The following is a 27,582-nucleotide window of genomic DNA, read 5'->3' as shown; positions in this document are numbered from 1 at the left end:
AGTACTTGCCATATAAGGCGAGGGAGCATTATCATCCGAAACACTGTAGAAAGACACTTCCACGGGCAGAGTTAAGTGCGTGGGGCAGAAAGTGCCACTGGCTCCTACCTCGGCGGTAAAGCCATCAACTATGCCGAGGGGGTCTAAACGGTAATTGAGAACAGATTCCTGGAAGACAAGATAACAAGGTGTGTTTTTAAAAGATAGAACAATTAGTAATTCATTTCATTTTCTTTCTTTCCCCCTCCCTCCCTCTTTCTCTCCCCCTCCCCCCCCCCCCCCCTCTCTCTCTTCCAACACAAGACAGGGTCTCTCTGTGTAGCTCTGGCTGTCCTGGAACTTGCTCTGTAGACCAGGCTGGCCTGAACTCAGAGATCCTCCTGCCTCTGCCTCCCAAGTGCTGAGATTAAAGGCATGTACAACCACTGTCCAGCTTTCATTTAATTTTCTATTTAAGGAAATACTTGACTATGCTTTCTAGTTCCCATGGTAGCATGCATCTGCAATCCCAACATTTGGAAGGCCGAAGCAAGAATATTGTGAGTAGCCACTTGGGAGCCAGACTGTGCTAGAGAGTAAGTTCAAGGCTACTCTGGGTGACACAGAGAGATCATGTCTCAAAATGAAAAAGGATGTTATAGTGACTTACACCTGAAATCTCAGCACTTGGGTATCTGAGGCAACAGGACTTCTATGAGTTCAAGGCTAGCCTGGGCTATGTTATATAATAGGATTTACCAGAGAAGGTACTTGCCCATGAGAGAGCCCACTACAAGGTGCTAGAAGGACTTAAACAGGCCACATACAGATGTTGTGTTAGAAAGCTAAATCAAGCATTTGTCATGTTGGAAAATGATTGCTTAAAAAAAAATGCTGTTGTAGAATCTATGGTGTTTTGTTTAGTTTAACTGAAAAAATTAAGAGTCTAATTTTCTTCTCAGAAAGAATATTATTAAAAACATAATGATACTGTAGTCCTAGTTGGAGGCACTTGGACTCTTAAAATAGTTTCAAAACAACATTACCTCAAAATTTCCTAGGAGACTCAGACTTGTGATCGGTGGAGCACTCGAACTCAAAAAAGGTTTTTCATGAACATCTGGGTCCTCTTCAATATTCAGACATGGTCGAGAGCTATTTTAAAAAAGCAAAGAAAAAAAGAACGCATTAACTGCAATATTTTCTTATTTATATCTGTAAAGTGAATTAGAAGCTGATTAGAATTAGAGGAAGTTCATTCAAACTAATATAATAAAATTAATGTTATCAAATTTTAAAATACAAAATTTGTAGTTGAAATTTCAGATTAAATATTATATTGCTAATATTTGGTAAAGAATATATACATATATATACACATAATTTACTGAAAGGTTTCAAAGTATAATTTATAATATATCACATAGTGGAAGCTACTGGAAATGGATGATATTCCGAATTTTACAACCAGCTCACTTTCAGCTGAAAACAAAGACTAAATTAAATTATGTGACTGTAATTACGGGGCTGGAGATGTAGCCCCAGGGGCAGAATACTTAACTACTCCATATGAAGCCCTAGGCTAGATCCCAGGACTGACAAAGAAGGAAGGAGGGAGGGAGGGAGGGAATGTGGGCTAGAAGACAGGTTAAGGAGCAGAAATGAATGAATCCACTTCAAACCTCAAGCCAATGTGTTTCTGATTAGGGTGACAAGCACACAGTGAGGCTCACTGTCTCACTCTTTACAACATCATGATGAAAATAAGACCTTGTTGCTCTTTAATTAAAAATTTTAATTTCTATAAAATGTATGCACAAGGGTGTTTTGTCTGCATGTATATCTGTGTACCACGTGTGCCTGGTGTCCATGGAGGCCAGAGGAAGGTCAGATTCCATCTGTAAGTTACAGATGGTTGCAAGCCACCATGTGGTTGCTGGGAATCGAACCAGGGTCTCTACAAGAGCGTCCAGTGCTCTTAACCACTGCACTATCTCTCCAGCCAAGATAATATTTTATTTTACTACACTTTTGACTCAGAGTCAGCATGTCTGCTGCACCACTCTACTTCACACACATGCACTTTGAGTAATTACCTTCTGGAGGACAAGCTTCTCAGATGCAGCAGTGAAGTGTCTAGATCAAAGCAACCTGACTGCGTTTTTCTTTGAGGAACCTAAAAACAAAACAATTATTTGTATTTTCTGTTTGTTTGTTTGTTTGTTTTCAAGAAACGGTTTCTTGGCCAGCCTAGGCTACAGAGTGAGTTCCAGGAAAGGCGCAAAGCTACACAGAGAAACCCTGTCTCAAAACAGAAAAAAAAAAAAAAAAAGGAAGAAAGAAAGAAAGGGTTTCTCTATGTAGCCCTGGCTGTCCTGGAACTTACTCTGTAGACCAGGCTGGCCTTGGACTCACAGGGATCCACCTGCCTCGGCCTCTCAAGTGCTAGGATTAAAGGCATGCGCCGCCACCACCCAGCTATTATTTGTATTTTTTAAAGAACTACCTTTTAAAAATTATGAAAACACTCAGAAAATCCAAGTTAAGCATATTGTTTTAAATGACATTTATTTTTTATATGTGTCTGGGTACATGCATGCTGGAGCAAACATGTAGAGGTCAGAGGACAAATATATGAGTTAGTTCTCTTCCTCCATCAATGTGGGCCCAAGGGATTGAATTTAGGTCATCTGGTTTGGCAGCAAGCACCTTTACCTGCTGAGCCATCTCACTGGCCCAAAGCATATCCTTAAAGTAATAGCATTTCTCTAAAAACAGTTTACTTTGAATAATGATGCTTATCACTATTTTTCTTTCATTCGCATTTTATTAACTAATATGGAAAAAAACCCTAGGTACTCATAAAAGCACTTTGACTAGGTTTTAAGTAGAACTAGGCTTTCCCCAAAACTAAAGCTTACATGGTATCTCTGTACAAAGACTCTTACTCTGTGTGTATATGGTGTTTGTGTTCATGTACAAGTGCAAGGATGTGTTTGCAGGTGTGCACATATGTGTGGAGGTCAGAGGTCAATGTCAGGCATCTTCTTCAGTCACTCTTTACCTCACTGTTTGAGTCAGGGTCTCTCATTGAACCTGGGGCCCACTGATTCTACTAGCCTGGCTGGTAAGCAAGTGCCAGGGCTCCTCCATCTCTGCCCCGGCCCCATCACTGGGACTACAGACACTTGCTGTAGTGCTTGGCTTTTGTGTGGGCACTGAGGATCTGAACCCAGGTCCTCAGGCTTGTGACTGAGCCATCTCTCTACCCCAGGACTGTTATTAACTTATCTGCTTTGGGGGGATGTGTGCCTGTAACACATAGAGCTTAAATTAAAAGGGGGAAAAAGAGTGCTGAAATCCTACCCACTGTAACATTTCCAAGAAATGTAATACTTTACAGAGAATGGCTTTAAAAAACAGTGCTCTGAAGTTTCAATCACTATCATATACTAGATTGTATTTCTTTTTTTTTTTTTTTTTTTTTTTGGTTTTTCGAGACAGGGTTTCTCTGTGTAGCTTTTGCGCCTTTCCTGGAACTCACTTGGTAGTCCAGGCTGGCCTCGAACTCACAGAGATCCGCCTGGCTCTGCCTCCCGAGTGCTGGGATTAAAGGCGTGCGCCACCACCGCCCGGCTAGATTGTATTTCTTACAAAACACATTAAAAAATGAAAGTTCTAAGTTCAAATTAAGGGTAGTCACATACAACATGAGAATTAGATTGGTTTTGGAATTAAAATATGTATAAAAGTCTGTGATGCACTGGTCTGAGAAGAAACATGAAATCATGGCTAGGAGTGACGGCAACCCAGTAAACTGCACAGCTTGCTGAGGCCAGAGGACAGAAAGCTCAGGGCCAGAATGGACAACTCTGGGAGACCCTGCCTCAAAGGAAAGCCAACCATCCTAGACAAAGATAATAGTAACAGGGGAAAAGATTGGTAGGATGCTTTCCTAGCATGTGCGTGTTCAAATGGGTTCAACCTTTTAATTCCACAGAAAAAGTCTCTGACTCAATTGTGTCCCAGAATCAGACCATATAAAACAAACCAACAAAAACAAACAAATAAGGACTTGTCTGTACAATTCTCAGCATAACTCAGCTCTGTCTTCTTCCTTCACTTCCTTCTCCATGCCCTGCCTGGTCTGTGCTTGGAACTTCTGCTAGACATTCTGAGCATTTCACTTTGTTGTCTATGGCCCTTTCAGGATTACTATTCCCTCCCCTTTCTGTCCATCATGCTAGGTTCTTTCTAAATATCTGTCCAGGCACCTACTAAACTTCTACTCAGCCAATTCCATTCTACTATTTTATCCACATGGAGTTCATGTGTGTAGTTGCATGGATGTGGACATGCATGTGTGTGTGTGTACACTTCAAGGAAAATAATTTCATATCCAGATGTCTTCTTTCAAACATAACCCCACTCTTTGGAGACAGGGTCTCACTTTATAGCCCAGGACAGCTCTGATTTGCAGTCATTTAGCCTCAGCCTCCCAAGTGGTGCTGGAATAGAACCCAGGGCCTCCTACTTGGATCTGCTGTCTCTGAACAACATCCCAAGCCCTCCAAAGCTAGATTTTAACCACTGTACTTGAAACTATGGAACTATTTATACTACTTTCTAGATAATACTGCTGCTGGTACCAATATTTACTGAGACTAAGAAAAAAACTATTTGTATTAAACTTCATCAAGGTATTTAAAAAAAATTTACACTTATTAACAAAATGCTTGGCAAAAGAATTTTAGAAAAAAATTTCAGTACCAGTGAAATACATTTTATATTTGTTCAACATATAGTCCTTTCCTATATTATCATACAGCTATTAAATGTACTATCAAAACCCACAAGGTTTTCTAACTGAAAATTTATTTCATAGGCTTTGAAATATTTCTATTAACATTAGCTGAAGTGCTTGCAAGCATCTCAGTGGCCTGCAGGTGCTGGGCACGAGGGGACTCAGGGAACTTACAGGACTTGAGAGGAGAGGCAACCCCGTCTGAGGGTGAAAGGCTCTGGTTGATGTCCCATCCAAGGAATGAAAGTTATGTTTTCTCCAGACACTTGGATGTTTCAGCGTATCCCTCTGTCAGGAAAAGGACTAGATTTTAGTGGGAATATTCAAATAATGACAACTTTGTAGATTCATTCCTGATGTAGTCTGAGATACACAGCCTTGGTGGTAAGGCTGAAGAGCCCTTTCTATCTTACATGTATAAACACACACATACACACATCAGCACAGAAAACAGTGCTTATTTTTGATATCATGCTTCAAAAGTTCTGAAGTGAGCCCAAATTTAACTGTTTTACCAGCACATCCAAATTATGCTTGAAGGGCCTGCATTCCTGCCAGGGTGGCCTTGAATCCGTATCTCTCTTCCCTCAGTTCTAAAAGTCTGGAACTGTAGGCATGAGCCACTGTGCCTCTCCAAAACATCTAGTGTTGTTAAGGCCACAGTAAGTCTTTGTGACAATTGTACTTTTAGGGTGTACCTTCCTATTTAAACAATATGTTAAAGGTTTATGAACTATGAGGATCAATTATCATTTTCAGAATTATATGGTTATTTGGTATGACTCAAGGACTAAACTGTGAGGAAAAAACCAGGAACTAAGTCCTCCGATTAACCACTTGGTGGAACTCCTGCAGACACCCGGCTCGTTACTGTGCAGCATTGGTGACAGGCCGGAGCTGCTTGCAGAACACATGAAGCTGACGGGGATGTCTGCTCGATTCCTGGCTGTTTCCCACCGATAGTTTGCAACATTGAAATAAACAAACAGGCAGCAGGAAAATCCAAGTGGACCGAGGACTTGCACAGCCCACAGATTTGTCCTTGATTAATATGAGGGAGCAGCAGAACCCTGGGTCACAGGAAACCTGAAAAGGGGGGAAGGGGTGCCAGATCAGCTACTGCTCCAGGCATATCCAACACTCTGAGCCTCAGTTTCCTCATGTGCTGTACCTGCCCCTTGGCAAAGTACCAAAAGGAACTGAGTGTTCTATAGTCATGTGACATAATGGGAGGAGGCTGTAAAAAAGGCAAAAATCAACTGTTTTTATAAACAGCATCCACTCCTGCATCCACAGGCCAAACACAAAGTCCAGGTGCTCTGAATGGGAGGAAAAGGTCACATGGCCTTTAGACAGTGGACGAGAAACTGATGAAAGGTGGCATGACAGACCTCACAGAGCCTTGAAAAATTCAGTGCTGTAACTGTAGATTTTAAAGAAGGGTCCGCGCACTGCATTTTAAACCACAAGATCTGTGATCTACTTCTTCTATTACCTAATGTTTACTCTCAAGAGAGTGGGGTATTGGCAAGGATATTAATAGTTCTGTAGAAGGCTTATCATGCCAGACTGGGTATTCTACAGATAAGAAGCCCCTTGGGCCTTTATAACCAGATCTCCTGGGAATAAAGTTCAAACCACAGCTAATAACTGGGAATTACATTTAGAACATTACATGTCACCTACCAACACGTCTGCACTTTTCAGTCTTTCGCTTGTAGACAGACAGTGCTTCACACTTTTCCTCTGAGGTTTTCCATCAGCAGGATCTTCTTTTTGCTCCTGTTTCGTTGTTTTCAGCTGCTCTGAGGCTGTGCATCTGAAACCGTCAGTACCTTTGCTGAGCTCACTCTCTGTGCTGAGCTGACTGCTTTGCTCACAGGTCTGTGATCTTTTTGTGTCTTTATTTGAACAATTAGTTTTGTACTTATTGAAACAGTCAGACATTTCCGACATAGTAACTTTTATTCTTGAGTCAATACCTTTTGAGTCATCACATTGGAGATGACTGAGAGATCCTGGGTTATAATTCTCGTCTTTTATTTTCTCCGTACATTTATTTGTGCAAATCTGTTTGTCAATACTGTTGCAATGTGAACACTGTTTCTCAATTTCATGGCTCATTTCTTGCTCCTTAAGTTGTGATTTACAAGGTGTACTTTCCAATCTGCTAATCAAACCCAAGTTACTTTCATTGCAGAGAGTCATATTAGAGGAAGTTAGTAAGCCAGCAGCCTTGTTCTGCGGCTCCTGCCTGGCGCTGGGGGTGATGTCATCAGGATGCTTCTGATGCTGAGTTCTTACTTCATGCTTCAGAGACTTTTCCTGAAGATTGTATTTGGAAGATTGGAAGCATTTACTAGGTTTGGGGCTTTTCCCATCACCTCTGTCTCCCAGTAAGGACACTTCTGTACGAGAAGCAGAAACAGAGGCACTATCTCTGTTCTTCTTCCACAAGGCTTTGTCATCATATGAACTCCTGATCACTTTAGAAGGAATGGAATTGGAGTCGTGCTTGCTGAACGCAGGCCGGGGAATGTGAGCTGTGGGGTCGATGTGTTCCAAGTGCTGTGCAATCCTGGCTATGACGTCCTGCCGCTCCTGGAGCAAAGAGCCGATCAGCGGGTTCGCCTCCCCAGCAGACGGGCGAGAGTACGGGCCGTGAGAGGTGCAGGTCTCTCCTGGAGTGGTGTCCGACTTCCCTCTCACTTTCCCCTCACTGGTGTCCTCTGTGGAGCTAATCTCTGGGCTCCCAAAAGAGACGGAGAATGCCTCTTTGCATCGTCTGACACTCTGGCTTTCTTGGGGAACTCGGTGAAGCTTTGCACTAAGTGAAGTGGACCCCTGGGTGTTGAAGGGGTGTTCAGACACGTGAGAGGAGCCGGGGTCACCGTGCATCAAGTGCTGAGCAATCCTGGCAATGACTTCTTGTCGATCCTGAACCAAGGAGTCCATTAAAGGGTTAGGCTCCCCCACTGACTGCCGGGAGCTCTGACAGCTGGAGACACTGGAATCGATCGCAGAGAGTGATTTCAAAGTTCTCACTGACGCCTCCTGTGACCTTACTTCTCCTGTGGTGCCACTGAAGCCCAGGACACTGGCTTGAGATGCCCCATGGTCAGACTTGCTGCCCGTGCCTGGGCAGAGCCTGACATTTCTAATGGCTGCAGAGTACTCAGGAGTCAAGATACTTCTTACATGCAGGGCACTCACGGGTGCCATGGTCCACGTGTGTTTGCTACACAGACCCTGTGAGCTGCTGGGACAGCGGTGCTCTATTTCACCAGGGCCACGGTGCTGATAGGCCTTTAGCTCCTGCTCTTGAATTCTCTTCTCATAAAGAATGTTAGTATGAATACTACAGGTCAAAACCGGATAATGAGTTTGTCTGGGTAGAGACTGAACGCTGACTTTCAAGGCCACGTTGTGAGAGACGTTGGGAACAGGAAACACATGCTCAGTTGGAGTCTGTGAAAAACTCCACTGCAAGTCGACATCAGCAGCACTGATTCTAGAGCCAAACAACACAGGTCAGTCACAGCTGCCCTCTGTCTCTCTAAGTCACTTTGAGGGTAAAAAGCAATCACATACTCAGCTCTGCACTAACTCCCATCACTCCTCCATGCACGTCACCACTAAAACCAACACATGGCACAACAGACTGCACTTGGAAGAAGCTCTGTTCTTTAAGACAGAGTTTCATAGCCAGGCAGTGGTGGTGCACACCTTTAATCCCAGCACTCGGAGGCAGAGGCAAGAGGATCTCTGTGAGTTCGAGGATAGCCTGATTTACAGAGTAAGTTCTAGGATGGCCAGGATCACACAGAGAAACTCTGTCCCCCCAAACAAAAATAAAAACAAAACAAACAAGACAGAATTTCACTCTGTAGCCCAGGATATCCTGGAATTTACTATGTAGCACAGGTTGGTTTCAAACTTGCAATGATCCTCCTACTTTAGCCTTCTGTGGGATTACAGGCATGAGCCACTGTGCCCAGCTGAGGTATCTTTTTAAGAACTCAAAAAGAAAAGGTAAACACTAAAAGAATATTAGGATTTAATCATATTTACCAAAATAGAAAGAAAAAAAGGACTTTGTGTTTATTATTAAATAAGTGGGTTCTGTTCATTTTATTGAGCAAGATAATTTAGAGACTGTCACCTGCATAAAGAAATAATGATCGCTTTGCAGTGTGAATGTTTATTTATGCACATACAAAATACATAATCACACACACATGCACACAGGAACTCACACACACACAAATACACAATCACACACACACACAAACACACATGTACTTTTTTTTTTTTTTTTAAGATTTTGCTCAGGTTCAAACTCACTTCTCCTAGCCTAAGCATCTTAGCATCTCCTAGCACACAGCACTATGTCCTACAATGTTTATGTGTTTTAAATAGAAAACTCCAGGTCATCAATAGAAGTCACAAACCCAAGTGACCTCTGTTTCCACTTCATCATGACATTAAGGCTGGATCGGCTTCCTAAACTAAGCTTGAATGCTTTCGAAACCTTCCTCTACACCAAATTTAACCCACCAAGCCATCCTAATGAGATTTAACCCAACAAGATTACCCATATAATAGAACTCTCTTAACTTGTTTTGAGAAAACCCTCAACTTTTACTGATTTTCATTTACAAATGAAGGAAATATGCTTGTGAGAGCTAAGACACCATTCACTAAACCGGCCAGTGACTCTGAACTGTCCCCCACCCCCCACCCCCCCCCGACATACCTGTAAAGAATATTTCGTGGAATAGCACCATGAGAAACACTCAGCCAAGCACTTAACTGAGAAAAAAACACAAACGATCGGACAGCCAGCAGAAGAGCCTTCTCTTCGATGAATCGGTCACCGTTCCTAAGGGGAGGAAGGAAGTACAATCACATGTCAGCAAATATGGAGTGACTGCTTTTGCAGAGATAAGCGGGAACAAGCATCTCCTGGGACGTGTGCTCTGACAGTGCACACATGCACTTCCTAACATCACTTGGTGTTATAAGTACACATTAAGCATCTCAACTCTACTACATAAAAAAGAGGGATTCAGAGACATGCTGCAGTATTCCAGTAAGGTGTAGGAGGTCTTGGAAAACTTGACACCAAGTTTAACAACTCACTGTCGGGGAACTGGCTCCAAGATCCACCTCTCCAGTAACAGTGCATCCTGCTTAATGGCGGGGTCATTCAGGTCCGGCCCCTCTGTGCTAGGGCCCTCATCACTGTAGCAGCAGTCTGGCAGGAGCATCACTTCCACCATGATTGGAAGATTGTTTTTCCACAACAGTGTGACCTCAGATCTGGTCCGTCTGGCTTGGCGACACTTGAGAGAAAATGAAAATAAACAAATGTCTCAATGACTGCTCTAATTCTGTATTTAAATTTCAAAACTGTAATTGCAGACATCTGCATAAGAAGCGTGACCTATATGGTAGTGCTTGCTCAGGTCTGGCGGTCTCACTTTCTTGTTAAATGATGCACTCCAGATAGAAAGCTCTTGTGCACAGGGCTCAGGGTAGAGGTTTGTGCTGCACAGTTTCTGGGGAAGGGCAATTTTGCTCTACTTTACGGGAAAGAATGTCAGATATAATGTCTGACAGGTCTCTGAGTACTCCCAGTGTGCCTACTTTGTCAATTTCATCAGTTCATAGGGAAGATTCTGAAACCCAAAGACCAAAATACTAAAACAATTCATTTTCATTAAATAATCAAAAATAGGATGATTTTTAAAAGATTTTTTTTTAAGTTTAAAAATTAGAGTGCTGGAGAGATGGCTCAGCATTTGAGAGCACTGGCTGTTCTTCCAGAGGACCCGGGTTTGATTCCCAGCACCCACATGGTGACTCACAACTATCTGAAATTCCAGTTCCAAGGGATCAGATGCTCTCTTCTGGCTTCTGTGGGCACCCAGCATTCAAGTGGTACACAGACATACACACAGGCAAAACACTTGTATATACTAAATAAAATAAAAAAAAAATTTAAGCCAGGCAGTGATAGTGCCACATGCCTTTAATCCCAGCACTTGGGAGGCAGAGCCAGGTGATCTCTGAGTTTGAGGCCAGCCTGATCTACAGAGTGAGTTCCAGGACAGCCAGGACTACATAGAGAAACCCTGTCTGAAAACAACAACAACAACATAAAAAATTTAAAGTTCAAGAATATATTTAAAGGGGCTGGAGAGATGGCTCAGAGGTTAAGAGCACTGACTGCTCTTCCAGAGGACCCAGGTTCAATTCCCAGCATTCACATGGAAGCTCACACCTGTCTGTAACCCAGTTCTAGGGGACCTAACACTCCCACCCAGACATACATGCAAAGCACCAATGTATATAAAATAAAAAGAAAAGTTGAAAAAAAGAAAAACTATAGGGGAAACAGGTGAAGTAGGAAAACCATTGTAACAGTTTATCTAATGGATAAGAATATAAAAGGGAAGGGTCGGGGTAACTCCACAACTAAAGAAAAGGGAGTCACAGCAAGCAGCGTTGCCAACCTCCCTTCCTCTCAGTGACGTTACCTACGGCACTTTCAAGCACCCACTTGATACAAAAATCACTGTGACAGAACAGCAGGGACGCAAAAATTGGAACCAGTTCACACAAAGGACGAACAAACCCCAACAGCAACGGAACCCGAACCGGTTCACACAAAGGTGAACAAACCCCAACAGCTCACCTGGGCCAGCTTGTCACTGCACTCATGTCTAGCTGTCCCTGGGAAGCGCGACTGCGCTGGAGGACAGTGGAAGCTCTCAGCACGACCTTTGACGGAGCACTCGGGTGTCCGTCCTTCTGTTATCAGCAAGGCCAGAGAAACCAAGAACTCCTCTGCGTCATATTCAAAATACTCATCCAGGGCATCTGGCATTTAAAAAAAGGGAAAATTCTGCATTGTATTAAAAATTCCATCACTTGAATTAATCACATTTTTTTTTTACAGTGTTTCTGTTTATTTATCTGTCATTGTGGAATTGAACCCAGGGCTATACACACACTAGGCCAGCACTTTGCCATGCTAACAAGTGCTCTACAACTGAGCTATATCCCTACTTCATTAATTTTTAATTAATTAATCAATTAATTAATTAATTAATTAATTAATTGTAGATAGGGTCTCATGTAGCCCAGGTTGGCCTTGAGTTCACAAGTGGTAGAGGTTGGTCTTGAACTCCTAACCTCCCTGCCTCTGGCTCCTTTTTTTTTGTTTGTTTGTTTTTTGAGACAGGGTTTCTCTGTATAGCCTTGGCTGTCCTGGAATTCACTCTTTAGACCAGGCCAGCCTTGAACTCAGAGATCCGCCTGCCTCTGTTGGGACTAAAGGCATGTACCACTGCCTGGCCTGCCTCTGGCTCTTATGGGCTGAGATTACAGGTGTGCAGCTCTATGCCTGGCGACTCCAGCTTATTCTGTCACTGAGATACACCTCTAGCCCTAAAGTACTTAACAGGAGCTCATGTGAGCTGGGTGCAATGGTACATGCCTATAAATCACGGTACTCAGAAGGCCAAGACAGGAGAATTTCTGTAATTTTGTCGCCAGCCTGGGCTACACAGTGAGTTACAGGCTACTACTGGTTACAAAGCAAGATCCCATCTCAAAAATCCAAAAACTAACCCCTCCAAAAAACAAAACCCAAACCATTACCTCCAACTAACAATAACTTAGTTAGTTATCTCTAACTAAGGGTAGTAAGTAGTCTAGGTCTAAAATTCCAGCACTGGAGAAGCTGAGGCAGAAGGATGACAGCTAACACTTAGTGACTTAAGTGCCATCAAGTATCGCCAGCACTAAGTACTCCCTCTAGATAAGCTCAGTTCTCAGAGCACTGCAGGGTGAGGACTCCTGCCTGCATGTTACAGGCAATCAAGCCAAGGGGTGAGCTGGCCCACACTCACCCCAGACAATCTGCAACGTGGACAGACGTCTGGCTCCAGAAACTAGGCTCTTAACCACCATAATAATGCTGTGTTCACTGTGACTATGAAATCTATTACATACTTTGTTTCCTAAATATAAAAAAATATGTATATCTGACCCACATTTTTATTCATTTGGTATTATTGTAATACAGAAATTTCTGTATTTCTGGAAATGGGACTATAAATTATAATAATGTGCTGATTGGAAGAGAGGGTCTCAAATCTCCTTTGGGAATGAAATTAGGTCATAAATCAAGGGTGTTCACAGATAATCCTATAGATACACAATCATACTTCCTACCTTTAAATTTTTTATTACATTTTATTAATTTATTTGTGCGTGTGTGCCGTGTATATGCATGTGCAGGCATGTGTGCCGGTGCCTATGGAGCAGGGGTATATGGCACAGTGCAAACGGAAGTCAGAGGGCAAATTTCACCATGTGAGTTCCTGGGACTGAACGCAGGTCGTCAGGCTTGGTGGCAAAGCCTTTACTTGCAGAGTCATCTTGCTGCCCCTGCTTTCTAACTTTTTAAAAATCGTGTTTACTTATGTAGTAGACAGCTTTTCTTCTCAAAAGTAGGTCTATGGTTTTAGTTAGCTATTTAGCTATAACTATGGCATGATCTACTTAATGAGTCCCATACTGTTGGATGTATAGGATGATTCAGTTATTTTCTAAATAGACGTAAGAATCTTTATAAATATGCTGGAAAAATGAACTCACTATCATTTCTTTGGGGTAAATTCACAAAAGAACAATTTTTGTTTATATTAACAGACTGCCCTCTATGAAGATAAAAAATTATCTTAAATAAATTATCTTCTTAGCAATCTCCTAGGTTTTTCCCTGGCTTCCTTTCCATCTTACTCCGTGGTATGAGTGGCCTGGACTCTTGCTACTACCTTGGCCGGCTGCAGAAAGAAGTCAGACAGCATGTGTAGCAGCCCAGCCAGCCTGGGAAGGACAGAGCCCCCTCCCTCCCCCCCCACTCTTACCCCCCCACCCCCGATGTGTGATGGCAGGTACTGGTGCAGTCGGAGGCTCTGCTCACTCTGTGTCTCTCAGGAGGCAAGGCTGTGATCTCTCCTAGGGTTTTCCCCAGCTCCCTCTGCCTCCCTTTCCTCCTTCCTTCCTTCCTTCCTTCCTTTCCTTCCTTCCTTTCCTTCCTTCCTTCCTTCCTTCCTTCCTTCCTTCCTTCCTTCCTTCCTTCCTCCCTCCCTCCCTCTCTCTTTCTGTAGGTTCATTAGGTTTTTTTTTTTTTTAAATTTTTTTAAAGATGAATTCTAATTTAGTATGGGGAGGTCTCAGACTCACTACACAGTCAAGGCTCTTCTTAGCCTTCTGATCTTCCGGCTTCTACTTCTCAAATGCTGGGACAGAGGTGTGTGCTATATCACACACCCAGCTCCACTGCTTCTCAAGAGCGGAGATTCACAAACTCGATCAAGTCTAATTCAATCACCCACATAAGCGCTCAGATGCTGCCTTGGCAACTGTCAGCAGCCTGTCCTTGTACATCTAGTGGGGAGGTGGCCTATTTCATCTCTGGATCTTCCCAAGTGTCTAAGCTGCTTACTTTTCTCGTTGAAGTGGGCTCAAGTCCAGAGTCTCAAGAACATGGTTCTCCAAAGTCCTAGCCCAGCCCCAGCTCCCAGTCAGACTGCAAGCACAGTGCACAGAGGTGAGGGACCCTGTTCCATCTCCTACCCTAGTGCGAACCCACTCCACCATAATCCTCAGGGTACAAAGGTTTGTTGTCGCTCTTCTTCACTGGTTGGCTTCCTAATTAATCCACTTACAACCCCTCAAGCTTGACCATGGCCACAGCTGCCACACAGAGCCAGCTATTCTAGCTGGCAATATGACATGTACTCTGATAGGGATGCTGCCCGAGTCGCAGGTCAACTCAGCTTTCACAGCTCCCTGCAAAGTCTCTCCACCCCAGACAAACTCCTGTCTACAGAGCTCTTGTCCTTCCCATTCTCCTTCCAACCTGTCAGGCATGGCTTTCTCCTCTCCTTTTCATCTACCACAGCTTTGTGAAGAACTGTTCCCTATGTTGTCCGTGAGAGGCCTCTGTCCTACCTGCTCTCTACACTGACCTCTTACCGACTTGCTTCTCTGCCCAGAGCTTGCATAAGCCACTGACTTTGTGAATGGCTGCGGCAAGATGCTGGCATTCAGCCTAGAGCCATGCCTTCCCCATCCACACGGTTACATGTCACCATTTTCCGTGGAGAGACAGACTATTTCAGACAACCTCCTCCTAAACCTGGGGCACTGACCACTGATGTGACCAGGAGACAGGACAGGCTGAAGAAGCCAAGTGGCGCTACAGATGAACTCAGATGAACTGTCCTGACAGCTCTGTTACACCCCAAATCTACTTCTTCACAGTGAAAGTCTTAACACTGCATCCTCGGAACCCATGGAAATGTGAAACGGAGACCCAACCGCCCAGTTGTTCTCCCTGTGCACATCATGTATATGCACACACACACACACACACACACACACACACACACACACACACACTCCCATATACGCTGCACATGTACACACAACACTGTGTTTTGTCAATTGTAACAAAAATCTTTAAATCTTCAATACATGATCATGAGAAACCGCAGTAACAAACAGTAACAAACGTACCATGGATTGACTTGGCTTTTGTTTCATTGTATCTATGTGTGGGAATGTGCAGGTGAGTGCTGGTGCCTTCAGAAGCCGGAAGAGGAAGTTGGCTCCATTGCAGTTGGGGTTACAGGCAGTTGTGAGTGGTCCAACATGGATGCTGGGAACTGGGCTCTGGTCCTTTGGAAGAACAGCAAGTTCTCTAAACTACGGAGCCACCTCCCTAGCCCCATATACAACTTCTTTATCTCAGCTTTCCCCTTATTATTTCTGTCTTTGCATGCATGTGAGTGCTCATATGTGTGTGAGGGTGCATGTAGGGGACAGAGGTTGTTGTCTGGTGTCTTCCTCAACGGCTCTCCATTTTCTCTGAGGTAGGCTCTCTGGCTGAACCCAGAGCTCACCATTGAGGGAGTGCAGCTAGCCAGCTGGCCAGCGGATCTGCTGTCTCCACTTCCTGAACTGGAGCTGCAGGTGGGTGTCGGCCAGGCTTTTACGTGGGCCAAGCTCTTCACCCTCTGAGCCATCTCCCTACCCCTCTTGTCACTTAGACAGTAGCATCTTCCAGACTCTAGTCACAAGGGTTACTTGTAAATTTTTTAGAATATTGCCAAGCACAAAAGGGACACAACATAACTATTAATTAAATTTATAATAAATACTATTGGACACTACTTCCCCCTTTTATGGATGAGATTTTTTTTTTTAGAGACAGGGTTTCTCTGTGTAACAGTCCTGGTTGTCTTAGAACTCACTTTGTAGACCAGGCTAGCTTTGAACTCACAGAGATCCTCCTGCCTCTGCCTCCCTAGATAAAACTAAATTTTAAAGTCATTTCCCCAAACTTACACACACAATCACCAGGAAGAGAACCATCTTGAAGGTCGCTCTCCAACAGTAGTTCTCATCAACTCTGACTTATTTTTATTTCAGAAAAAAACTCAAAGACAACCATCTTAACTTATGGCATGGGTTCTAGGAAGTTCTCTGGCCAACTTTCAAATAGTCCTAGTCTTAAATAACTTAGACAGTTCTCTTGTTTCTTTGATTAAGAAATAAAGTATTGTTTAAGACACCTGCAGCTCATAATTAGTTCGTCTGCTGGTTGTATTTTTTATTTTATTTCATTTGTTTCTGTTCTCTCTCTCTCTCTCTCTCTCTCTCTCTCTCTCTCTCTCTCTCTCTCTCTCTCTCTCTCTCTGTGTGTGTGTGTGTGTGGTGCATGTGTCCAAGTGCAAGCTTATGTGTCCCACGTGTGTGGAGATCAGATGGCATTTTCTGGAGTCAAGTTTCCCCTCCTACCATGCTACTGTGGTTTCTGGGGATGGACCTCAGGCTTGCTGGGCAAGTGCCTTTACTTCTGAGCCATCTCATTGGCCCTGTTCTGTTGGCTTCTGACAAAAAATATTTTAAACATTAATTGTATGCACTAAGGGTTAAATAAGATGCCTAAATTATAATTAATTTTGAACCTGGATTATTACAATGTGACAGTGGAACCCTGTGGCACAAACAGTTGTAAGCTCAGCTACTGAGTGAATGAGCAAGCTGGAATGATATTTTCCCAGTGCTGGGGATCAGAGCCAGGGCCTCAATCTTGATACAGAGGTGTTCAAATACTAAGTCTCATCCCTAGCCAATGAAATAAAAATTCTTACCTCAGAAACTTCTGAGAAAAAAAGAAAAAGACTGCCCTTTGAATTTTGGAATATCTTGCTATGTTAGAAACTTAGTTTTTAGCTAATAGTCAACTATTAAACAGCAAACCCAGTACAGTCAATAGGCACTTACTTTAGAACACACTCTAACTGTACTTGTTCATACAGTCAGAAAGACTTTCCTAGTGGTTTTTCTGCATAAAGAACCAGAATGTGAATTAAGAAACTATAATTTTCATGAGTATTTCCTTTATGAATATTTGGCTGAAAGAATGTTACGAGGAATTATATATTTCTTCCTTCAGAAATGAAGTTCGGGGGTTGGGGCGCATGCTCAGTAGTTAAGAGAACTGGATGTTCTTCTAGAGGACCCAGGTTCAATTCCCAGCACCCAAGTGATGGCTCACAACCATCTATAATTGTGGTTACAGGAATCAGATGCCCTCTTCTGGTCTCTGAGGGCACAGAAGTTGTGTGGTACACAGACAGACATGCAGGCAAAATACCCACAGATAAAATAAAAATAGAAATGAAGCTAGAGTATACTCAACAAAACTAATAGCCAAAGAAGGGCAGAAATAAAATTCACATAAAGAACTGTGCAAATAAAGTTTCTTTCTTTTTCAGGGATTGGGCAAGGTCTAACTCTGTACTTTAGGCTGGCCTGGAACTTGCTATGTTACCCAGTTTGGCCTCTCCAAGCAATCCTGTCTCAGCCACAAAACTGGCCTTTAATTAATATCTGTTTTGGAACAATAATAAAAAGATTCATTGGAGAATTCAGTTTTACACAGAGGCAGTAATATCCAGAGAGTCCAATCTTGGGCAAGTTCAGACTTGTTATTTAATTTCTTTGTTTCTAATGGAGGAATGAAAAATGTTATGAGAGAAAGACCTTGTCTGTCCTTGGGGGGAAAGCAGGACTTTCCCACAGGCCTTGTCTTCTCTCCAGGGGATACACTGAAGGGAAACCTGATTTCTATGTTCATCCCTTCAGGGAACTCTATTTGCTATCCACTGGGCTGTTTCCAGCCAAGGCAGAGGAAGAGGGATGTGGATTACCCTCACACTACAAACCAATTCAGAGGATGGGCATCTCTGACAGGGAAACAGACAGGAGCAGATTTCCATGCTGAGGCACAGAAAGAAGCAGCGTTCAGCAGTCCTCAGGAGCGAGGGAAAAGTGATGGGAAGGGAAGTCAGGGTGGCTAGCCACCAGAGAGCGGAGGTGAGAACATGGAATCCGAAGGCACCAAACGAAACCTTCTCAACCAAGGGACCATTACAAAACAAAGCAGAAGCCGGGCGGTGGTGGTGCACGCCTTTAATCCCAGCACTCAGGAGGCAGAGCCAGGCGGATCTCTGTGAGTTGGAGGCCAGCCTGGGCTACAGAGTGAGATCCAGGACAGGCACTAAAACTACACAAAGAAACACTGTCTCAAAAAACCAAAAAAAAAAAAAAAAAGGCAGAACGATTTTTCAAATACAGCAAGGCCAAGCATGTGTGGTGGCATACACCATTAATCCCAGCACTTGGGAGGCAGAGACAGGCAGGTCTCTGTGAGTTTGAGGCTAGTCAGTGCTATACAGTAAGACCTTGTCTCAAAACAAAACAAAATAAAACATACACAGCAAACCTGAAACAAATCACCCGAAGAAGACATTAATAACCAGAGATGTTGAAGCAAGCCCTCCTGAGATAATTCACCTGTAGAAGATATGCAAGCCCTCCTGGCAGAAGAGAACTGTATCATCTGATCCATTCAAATAGCACTGGAAACCTCAGAAGTGCAGATAAATGTAAATAATTTAGTCTCAGGGTTTTTAAATCTTTTACATTTGACTTTGTGTGTGAACATGTACGCATGTGTATTCCATGCAGTATTGAGGCCAGAGTACAACTTTTAGGAGATAATGCCCCATCACCATGTGGTCCCAGGGACTGAACTCAGGCTGTTAGCCTTAAAAGTGGATGTCCCTGCCCTCCTAGCCATCTTGCTGGCTCTGTTCTCATTTTAAATCAGTTTTTTTTTCTTATTTCTTTTTGTTTTTTGAGATAGTCTCAGTATGCAGCTCAGGCTAACTAGGACAGTGTAGCTTAGGTGAGCTCATGTCAGTCCTACTGCCTCAATCCACCAAGTACTGGGATCATTTGTGTTGCCACTATACCCAGATTTCCTACACCCAGATATCTATACCACTATACTTAAATCTACAATAAGTTTTAAATGTAACTGGTTGCTTAAAGGGAAATTAACCACAGCATATCATAGACCTTATAAAGAGTGCAACAGAAGAAGAAAAGATCAGGAGGCAGCATTTTACACTATTCTTCATGTAGTATGATGGGCGGGAGATGGCTCAGTAGGTCAAGTGCTCGCCTTACAAGCACAAAGGCCTGAGTTCAATCCCCAGAACAAAAACAGCTGGAGAGCTGACTTAGTGGTTAAGAGCATGCACTACCCTTCTAGAGGACCCAAAATTGGTTGCAAGTATACAGGATGGGTAGCTCACAACTGCCTATAACTCTAGCTCAAGATCTGATGGCCTCTTCTGGTCTCTGTAGACACTGCATTCATATGCACAAACACACACAAACAAACATGTACACACAATATAAAAAATAAAAACAAACTTAAATGTCCATTGGGACACATGGCTCAGGGGTTATGAACACTGGCTGCTCTCCTAGAGGACCCAGGTTCAATTCTTAGCATCCAACGTGTGGATGATTTATATTAATTCTAGTTCCAGGGGATCTGATGCCTTCTTGTGACTTCTGTGGGTACCAAGTACACACATGGTATACAGACATACATGCAGAGAAGACACCCACACTCACATTAAAAAAAAAAAAAAAGGCTCATTGGTGTGACATGTGCTTGCAATCTTAGCGCCAGTAAGGCAGAGAGACAGATCTTTGGGGCTTGCTGGCTAGCCTACTTGGTAAGTTCTGGGCCAGTGAGAGAGCCTGTCACAAAACAAACAAAAACTAGACAGCACCTGAGGAGCATAGACACTCCAGGTTGTCCTTTAGGCTCCACACACATCCAGGCACGTAATCCACCATATACACATCGTGGGCTGACACAGCACAGAGGACCTTGCTAGATGACAGAAGCTCCTCAATCTTCAACTTCTTAGTCGCAAAACTGCAGGAGGTAAACCTGTCCCCTGTCTACTCCAACAGGCTCTCATTATTTTGTCTATGTTGCCCAGGCTGTTACAATTCTCTGGCCTCAGGTTCCCACATAGCTGAAACTAAGGTGTGTACGTACCCCTGTGCCAAGCTAAATGTTTATTATTTTAAAGTTCTGAATTCTGAGTGTTAGTAAGATGACTCAGTAGCTGCAGGTACTTGCTGGCAGGCTTGATATTCTGTTTCCTGGGGACCCACATGGTAGAAAAAGAGAACTGATTTCCACAGCTGTCCTGAGACTTCCACACATGTGCTGTGGCATGTGTATACCCATGCACCTACACACACATTCACATGAGTTCAAACACACAAATAAATGTAACAGTTTTTTAAATTATGAACCCTGAGATACTGTCATAATAGTACAAAACTAAGACATCTTGACTCCCTGTTATTTTAACAGTTAATCATCCAACTACTATATAGTTATAATGGTTAGAAATAAGGTATGCCAAGCATTGATGGTCTCACTTAAATGAAGAAGAATCTGTTCTGTGGTAAAATACATAATGAAATTAAGATAAAGACAGAGAGAGCAAAGAAACCATAAAGACTAAGAGGCAGAGAAAAAAGAAAAACAACCACAATGTCCATTAAGTCCAGTGTCACCTGCCACCTTCTCCTGCTCCTGTCCTCCCAGCCCCAAATCTGCTCTTCTTTCTACATTTTCTCTATGTTCTAACACTACACATGCTCAAGGAGCCGAGCTCTAGCTGGTTTTCTTTCCACTCTAGGGCTGGAATCTCTTTCAGGGTAACAATAGTACCATGGGTGGCTCTCTGCATCTAGTCTCCTTCCATTCCGTCCATTCCTAGCTTCCTCAACAGAATTCTCTATACAGTATAAATACAATTATGTTGGATCAAAGCTACACAATGGTTCCTACTATTTATTTTTAATGTCCAAATTTCTGTTGAACAGTCTAGCTGGGCAGTGGTAGCACATGCCTTTAATCCCAGCACTTGGGAGGCAGAAGCAGGCGGATCTCTGTGAGTTTGAGGCCATAAAGTGACTGTTATGTTTTTGTCTCAAAAAAGAAAGAGAGAGAGAGAGAGAGAGAGAGAGAGAGAGAGCGAGCGAGCGCAAGCAAGCAAGCAAGCAAGCAAGCAAGCGTCTAAAATCACTGAATACAGGATACAGCACTATTACTAAGGCTGGTTACCAGGGTGTTCCTGCTCTAACTAATCAACCATAATTACTGCAAATGAGTTTTGCTTCTCTCTCTAGTCTTTATGCTTTAACTTGTTTTTCTTGCCATATTACAATGGCTAGTTACACAACATAGCACAGAAGCGGCAATAGTGAACATTTTATTTCTTACCTTGGCAACAGTGTTTAATATTTCACAACTAAATATAGTAACTAGGTGAATATTTTTCACATACATCACTTGTTGGGTCAAGAAGGTTTGTTTATAAGTTATCTTGATTTGATAAGTGCCATGTAAAATAGAATCCTCATAGAAATGGCGTCTATTATTCCATACTGCCCAGCTAGTTTATATATATATATTCAGAGCTGAGGACCGAACCCAGGGCCTTGCAAGCGCTCTACCACTGAGCTAAATCCCCAACCCCTAGTTTATATCTTTTGTATTGAGGCAGAGCCTCATTATGCACCCCGGGCTGGCATGGAACTGGTTATGTATCCCAAGCTGGCCTTAAATTTTCCTGCCTCAGCATCCTGAGGGTCAGGATTACAGGTATGTATCATGACCAGCTTTCAATTAGTTTCATTTTTGTAGTGTTCTGGATTAAATTCAGGGATTTACAGGTACTAGGCAAGTGCTCTACCACAGAGCTACATCTCTAGTCCTAGTTAAGGACTTAAACCATTTCAGTGCCTGGTAAGTATGAACATACAGTACTTACCACTGTCTTCAGTGTCTAAAACCAGGAAAGGTTTGATAGTACGAGAAGAGGAAGAGCTGTATCCTTACTACTTGTTACTAGACTTGTACTGCAAGGAAAGAGCTGTTAAGCAACTAGGGAAGGGCCTTCCTAAAACAACTTACATTCTCCAAGTCTATTATGAATAGCCCTTCTTTTTGTATAACCTCTAATGCCAAATTTCCTGGACAAAACTCCATGGATTAGAACAGTGGGTATTACATTTCTGTATTTCGGAAAAATGTCAGAGCAAATTTTTAATGAGCAGCACTCCCCACTGCCACGTAGCCATTCGGCATTCTACCAATGCAGTAGAGTAAGAAACACCCCCAGCGTCAGGCAGATTTCTGCTTGCTGAAGGACTTGCCTGCAGCATAAAGCTGTGAGAACAGCCCATCTCTTCCGCTGACACTGAAGAGCACTGTGCACTGTTCTCTGCACTGGTGTGGACCTCCTGAACAGCTGTACTCCTAAAAGGCCATAATAATTCACACTTAGGTGCTTTCTGGATGCTGGACACCATGATACACATTATATCTTATTTAATCTCACAATGATATTAATACAATAAATGTAAAGATATGTGTGCCAGGGCTAGAGATGGTTCAGTGGATTAGAGTATGAGCTACTCTTAAAGAGAATGAAGCTCTGTTCCCAGCAACCATGTTGGCTAGCTCACACTACCTCAGCTCCCAGGATCCCACACCTCTGGCCTCAACAGGCACCTATGCTCACACACAAACCCACACATGTACATATAGTTAAAGATAAAAATGAATCTAAAACGTGTGTGCCAAGCCCTGGTCACATTGTACCTCCAAGAAGAGGCCATTCATTGTTACTTCATCAAATCTGTAATGTCATTAATAAAAAGTCCTGCCAATTAAACTATTGTGTTCCATCAAGAATTCATTTAGGAAGTGGAAGACACGTGCCTGTTAAAATCAACCAAGTGTAGAAATGTAAAGTGATGAATTTTATCTGATTCTGATTTACATGCAATATAGCATGATTGACCAAAACCAAAGTAAGCAAACTCTATTAGCTGAATATTTTTCAGCTCCTTTTGAAAAGATACTCATTTTTTGAGTGAAACCATTGAGCCAACAAATGTTTTATCTGAAGAAAAAAAACAATAGTTGCAGACATAGATGCTCATAAGAACTGCATTCCTGGGGCTTACCGATTAAGAGCACTGGCTGCTCTTCCAGAGGTCCTGAGTTCAATTCCCAGCAACCACATGGTGGCTCACGACCATCCGCAATGAGATCTGGTACCCTCTTCTGGCCTGCAGGCATACATGCAGGCAGAACACTATATACATCATAAATAAATAAATCTTAAAAAAAAAAGAATCTAAAAATAAGAACTGCATTCGTATTTCATGAATGTATGTCATGGATGGATATATTCATAGACAGACAAATCGACAGGTAGGCAGAGCTCAATATGTAACCCAGACTTGCCTTAAACTTACCATGGAACCCAGGGTGGACCTGGGCTCCCACTCTTCCTGCCTCAGCCTCTTACCTGCTAGGATTACAGTGAGCACTGCCACACACCCAGCTCTTAGCTGTACATATTTCTAAAGAAACTGTGTATATGAACCAAAGTAAAAAATACAGTCATCAGAAAGAATGCTTAACAAAGATAAGTTAAAAAAAAAATCAATCTAGCCAGCGGTGGTGGCACACACCCTTAATCCCAGCACTCGGGAGGCAGAGGCAGGTGGGTCTGTGAGTTCGAGGCCAGCCTGGTCTATAGAGTGAGTTCCAGGACAGGCTCCAAAGCTACACAGAGAAACCCTGACTCAAAGAAATCAATCTATATTTCAGAATTGGGTGCATACAGCATTGGTATAGTGGCTGCCTAGTCTGGAGAAGACCAGGGTTCAATATCCACAGCCATCAAGAATGATGACAAATTATGATTTCATGGTTAAGATTATGTCAACAGTCTGAGTCTTTACTGTACTCTGAGCTGTGTAAGCCAAGAAAATAGGTTTTGTCTCTTTAAAGCTTATGTTCCTGAGAAAGAAGGAGACAATATACAGCTTACAGCACTGTTCACTTCAGAGGTAAAGTGTGTTATCTGAACATGATTATGGAATACATGCTATTATGATTCTGCTGTTAATCTCAGAGGAAACTTTCAAAAGTTTGAAATCTTGTGTTTTGAGTTTTAGCAACACATGGAATAAACTGGAAATCTTTGAAAAACAAAAATAGTGGTTGGGCATGTGGCTCAGAGGCAGAGTTTGTGATTCATATTCAAGGCCCTGCATCCGATTCTGAGAGCCCAAACAAAAACACAATAACAGACTAATACTAGGACTCCATTTAAGGCCAAGCACTATATCATTTTTTCTTATTTTTTTGTTCAAGCATTATATCTTTAAAAAAGGATTCCTAGGAAATTTTGAAGTGCAGCCACTCCACTGTAGAATAATGTTTAACGATTCAGAACTCTTGCTTTTCTTAAAAATTTTTATTTATGTGTATATATGTCTGTCTGTATGCCATGTGAGTACAGTGCCCACAGAGGCCAGAAGAGGGCATCATATCTCCTGAGACTGAAGTTATATCATTATGAACTTCCTCACATGGGTGCAGGGAATCAAACTTGGGTCCTCTGAAAGATCACCAAGTTTTCTTAACCACTAGGCTCTCTCTCCAGCCCCTAAGACTCCCTGCTCTTTTTTTTTTTTTCTTTTGAGATAGGGTTTCCTTATGTAGCCCTGACTGTTCCGGAACTTGCTCTGTAGACCAGGCTGGCTTTGAACTCAGAGATTTGCCTGCCTCTGCCAGACTCCCTGCTTTCAATGGAACCTTGAAACCAGGTAATGAGAAGAGAGCGACACCCAAGCAAGGGAGACACAGAAAGGGCGGAAGGAGCTACGCCATCATGAGAGTACCACCGTCACTGTATACAACAGAGTCTTGTGTCAGCTGTAGTCACAAACCGCACAGACCAACTAATAACACCTAAGTGAGGAATGGGCATTGTTGTGGGATATTTGTACACTGTGTGAGGATGTACTGCTGTAATTGGTGTAATAAACAGCTAAATGGTCAACAGCTAGGCAGGAGGTATAGGTGGGACTTGCATGCAGAGAGAAACTGGGAGGAGGAATCTAGGTGCACAATTTCACCAGCAGACTCTGAGGGAACTGGGTGTGTCATACTAAAAAGAAGTAACTAAGCCATGTGGCAGAATGTAGATTAAAAGAATATATGGGTTAATTAAGTTCTAAGAGCTAGTTGAGAAAAAAGTTAAGCTAAAGCCAAACTTTCATAGTTAATAATAAGTCTCTGGGTCATTATTTGCAGGTTGGCAGCCCAAACATAATCCAACAAGAAATATGGATTCATTCAAAATTAATAAAGATCAGATTTGACTGGGGAAGACCTCTTGAAAATCTTGGCTACAGACATCAAGAAAAAAAAAACCAAAAAACTGTAACACAGGTGATGTATATGCTGATCCCTCAATATAGGAATAGAATAAACAGGATGTCTGGATCTTGTATGGTATTTTGCTGACTTTAAATTTTTTAAATGCTTATGAAAAAAATCACTGCTGAGAGACACTGGACTATGGAAACTGCTAAATTAAACCAACCTGTATATTTTTAAAATATCTTACTTCAGAACGGAAGTCAGAAAACATGTTGTGTTGTGTTGGGGGAGAAGTTTTGTTTTTGTTTCTACAGGAAAAAAAAAAGCTATGGATTCCTCCAACATTAATAAAGATCAGATTTGACGAGGAAGACCTCCTGAAAATCTTGGCTACAGACATGAAGAAAAAAACAAAAAAAACAAAAATTCCCTACAAGACATGAAGAAAAAAAAAACAACAAAAATTCCCTACAAGACAGGTGATGCATTTGCTGATCCCTCAACATGGGAACAGCTCTGAGACTGAGTGAGACATGATAAATCTTGTTGGCTACAGAGTCCTCATGACTTATAATTACATGCTATGGCATGGATAGAAGTCTGGTTATATAGTCCAGACAGATGCCTTTCACCTGTTCAAATATAAAAGAAAAAAATCATCTTTAGCTGACTTGTATACACCACACATTTCATACTTGTATTAATGCAGATATGTATTTTACCTTTAAAAGTGTATATGATTTCAGAAGAAAAAGATCAGGCACCAATGAAAACAAGTATCCCAGGTGATTCAGCCGCTTAAAATGCCTCTGTTACAGTTTCCTCAAAATTCTGCATCCAGAACAACTTCAAAGCTGCTAGTTGAGATGGTCCAGCCTCACAGACTACTCCAGTCAAAACTTTAGATAAGCTCTACACTTTCCCATTACACAGAGATTAAACAAAAAATAATATAGCTAGCTCTCCCAGTACTTGACCATTATCCCAATTTTCTCAGGACTCCTAAAGATGCTGTCACACCAGATAACAGGAAGCAGTCTAGAGAACATGACATTCACATTCCCAAGAAGTAGAGTGAGTAGTTTTTGGTTGTTCAATGGATTATGAATGTTTATCATTTAGGGAGGTTGGTTACAAGTTGTTGTTGGTCATGGTCAGGGAGAAAGCTGAGCAAAGGAGATTAGATTCAGGAATCTAGTTCTGGAAAGAAACGGGGTATACAGAAATGATAGGCTAAAAGGCTAAATTATTGAATGTATTTTAAACTAAAAAGCAACTATTAATCTCAAATATTTTATATTGGTATGGATTTTGTATATTGATACAAATTTCAGGTCATTTTTGTTATACTGCATTGTTTCTACTCTTGTTTAAGGTATTGAACCTATGCAGCTCATTTTAAAATGTAATATATAATTAAGAAATATAGGTTGGTAGTTATTTATAATAATCAAACTTGTAGTCATGTTTGGTATGTTTTCAAGGTTAAACAGACTTTAATAGATAAGTGGTCTTCAAACACTTCAGAGACCTACAGAATGTAGAATTTAATATATTTTAATAACATAAGGCTTTCATTACAATGAGACACATCTGCTCCTGGTAGCACCAATTTACTTCAAAAAAAGGGTGATGTGCATCAAAGAACATCCATATGGAGCTTGTTTTTATTGTGGCAAAGTTAGCCACTGGGCAAGAAATTGAACTTCCCTCTACTGCTGACAATAAGTTGTCTAAATTGGTCAAGCAAGACACAAAGGAAGGTGACTGACAAACTTTGCCAAGACAAGATAGGACAGTCCTTCAAAATTCCTGCTTCACAGAAAAGTCTATCAGATATTCTAGGCTTGTAGGCTGAAGATGGATGCCCCAATGCTGCAGAGAAACCACAGGTGACCATCCAGGCAGCTAGCTATTTCTGTCATTTTATAGTTTTGGAAGTTGCTTGCTATGAGCTTCCTGTTTACTCAGGTAATATATCCTTCTCAGGTCTCTGATGGGATTGAAGGTTAGATAGTTACAGTTGGAGTTTTCCTTAGTTATGATAGAAAATAAATTATGTACAAAACTTTGG

The 27,582-nt window shown here is 42.2% G+C and overlaps 1 protein-coding gene across 4 annotated transcripts in view; it reads right to left on the bottom strand.

The window, feature by feature from the left end:
- Positions 1–27,582, bottom strand: part of Atosa (atos homolog A) — a 75,851-nt gene that overhangs the window by 11,437 nt on the left and 36,832 nt on the right. For 3 of the 4 annotated variants that reach the window (XR_009380284.1, XM_059268243.1, XM_059268242.1), the window contains exons 2-9: positions 11,484–11,668; positions 9,926–10,128; positions 9,540–9,665; positions 6,470–8,294; positions 4,958–5,071; positions 2,076–2,155; positions 1,026–1,134; positions 10–168 (exon numbers count right to left, since the gene is read on the bottom strand). Coding sequence is in view for 3 of the 4 variants with exons in the window: in XM_059268243.1 (XP_059124226.1) it covers positions 10–168; positions 1,026–1,134; positions 2,076–2,155; positions 4,958–5,071; positions 6,470–8,294; positions 9,540–9,665; positions 9,926–10,128; positions 11,484–11,668 (2,801 nt within the window). In the remaining variant the exon portion in view is untranslated. Of the gene's footprint in view, positions 1–9; positions 169–1,025; positions 1,135–2,075; positions 2,156–4,957; positions 5,072–5,648; positions 5,870–6,469; positions 8,295–9,539; positions 9,666–9,925; positions 10,129–11,483; positions 11,669–27,582 lie in introns of those variants that run through there. The other variant, XM_059268244.1, reaches the window with a different exon arrangement.

Source organism: Peromyscus eremicus, chromosome 7 (assembly GCF_949786415.1).
Source record: "Peromyscus eremicus chromosome 7, PerEre_H2_v1, whole genome shotgun sequence".
Classification (NCBI taxonomy): domain Eukaryota; kingdom Metazoa; phylum Chordata; class Mammalia; order Rodentia; family Cricetidae; genus Peromyscus; species Peromyscus eremicus.
The sequence above is the reverse complement of the archived record's forward strand: the minus strand, read 5'-3'. Positions and strand labels throughout refer to the sequence as shown.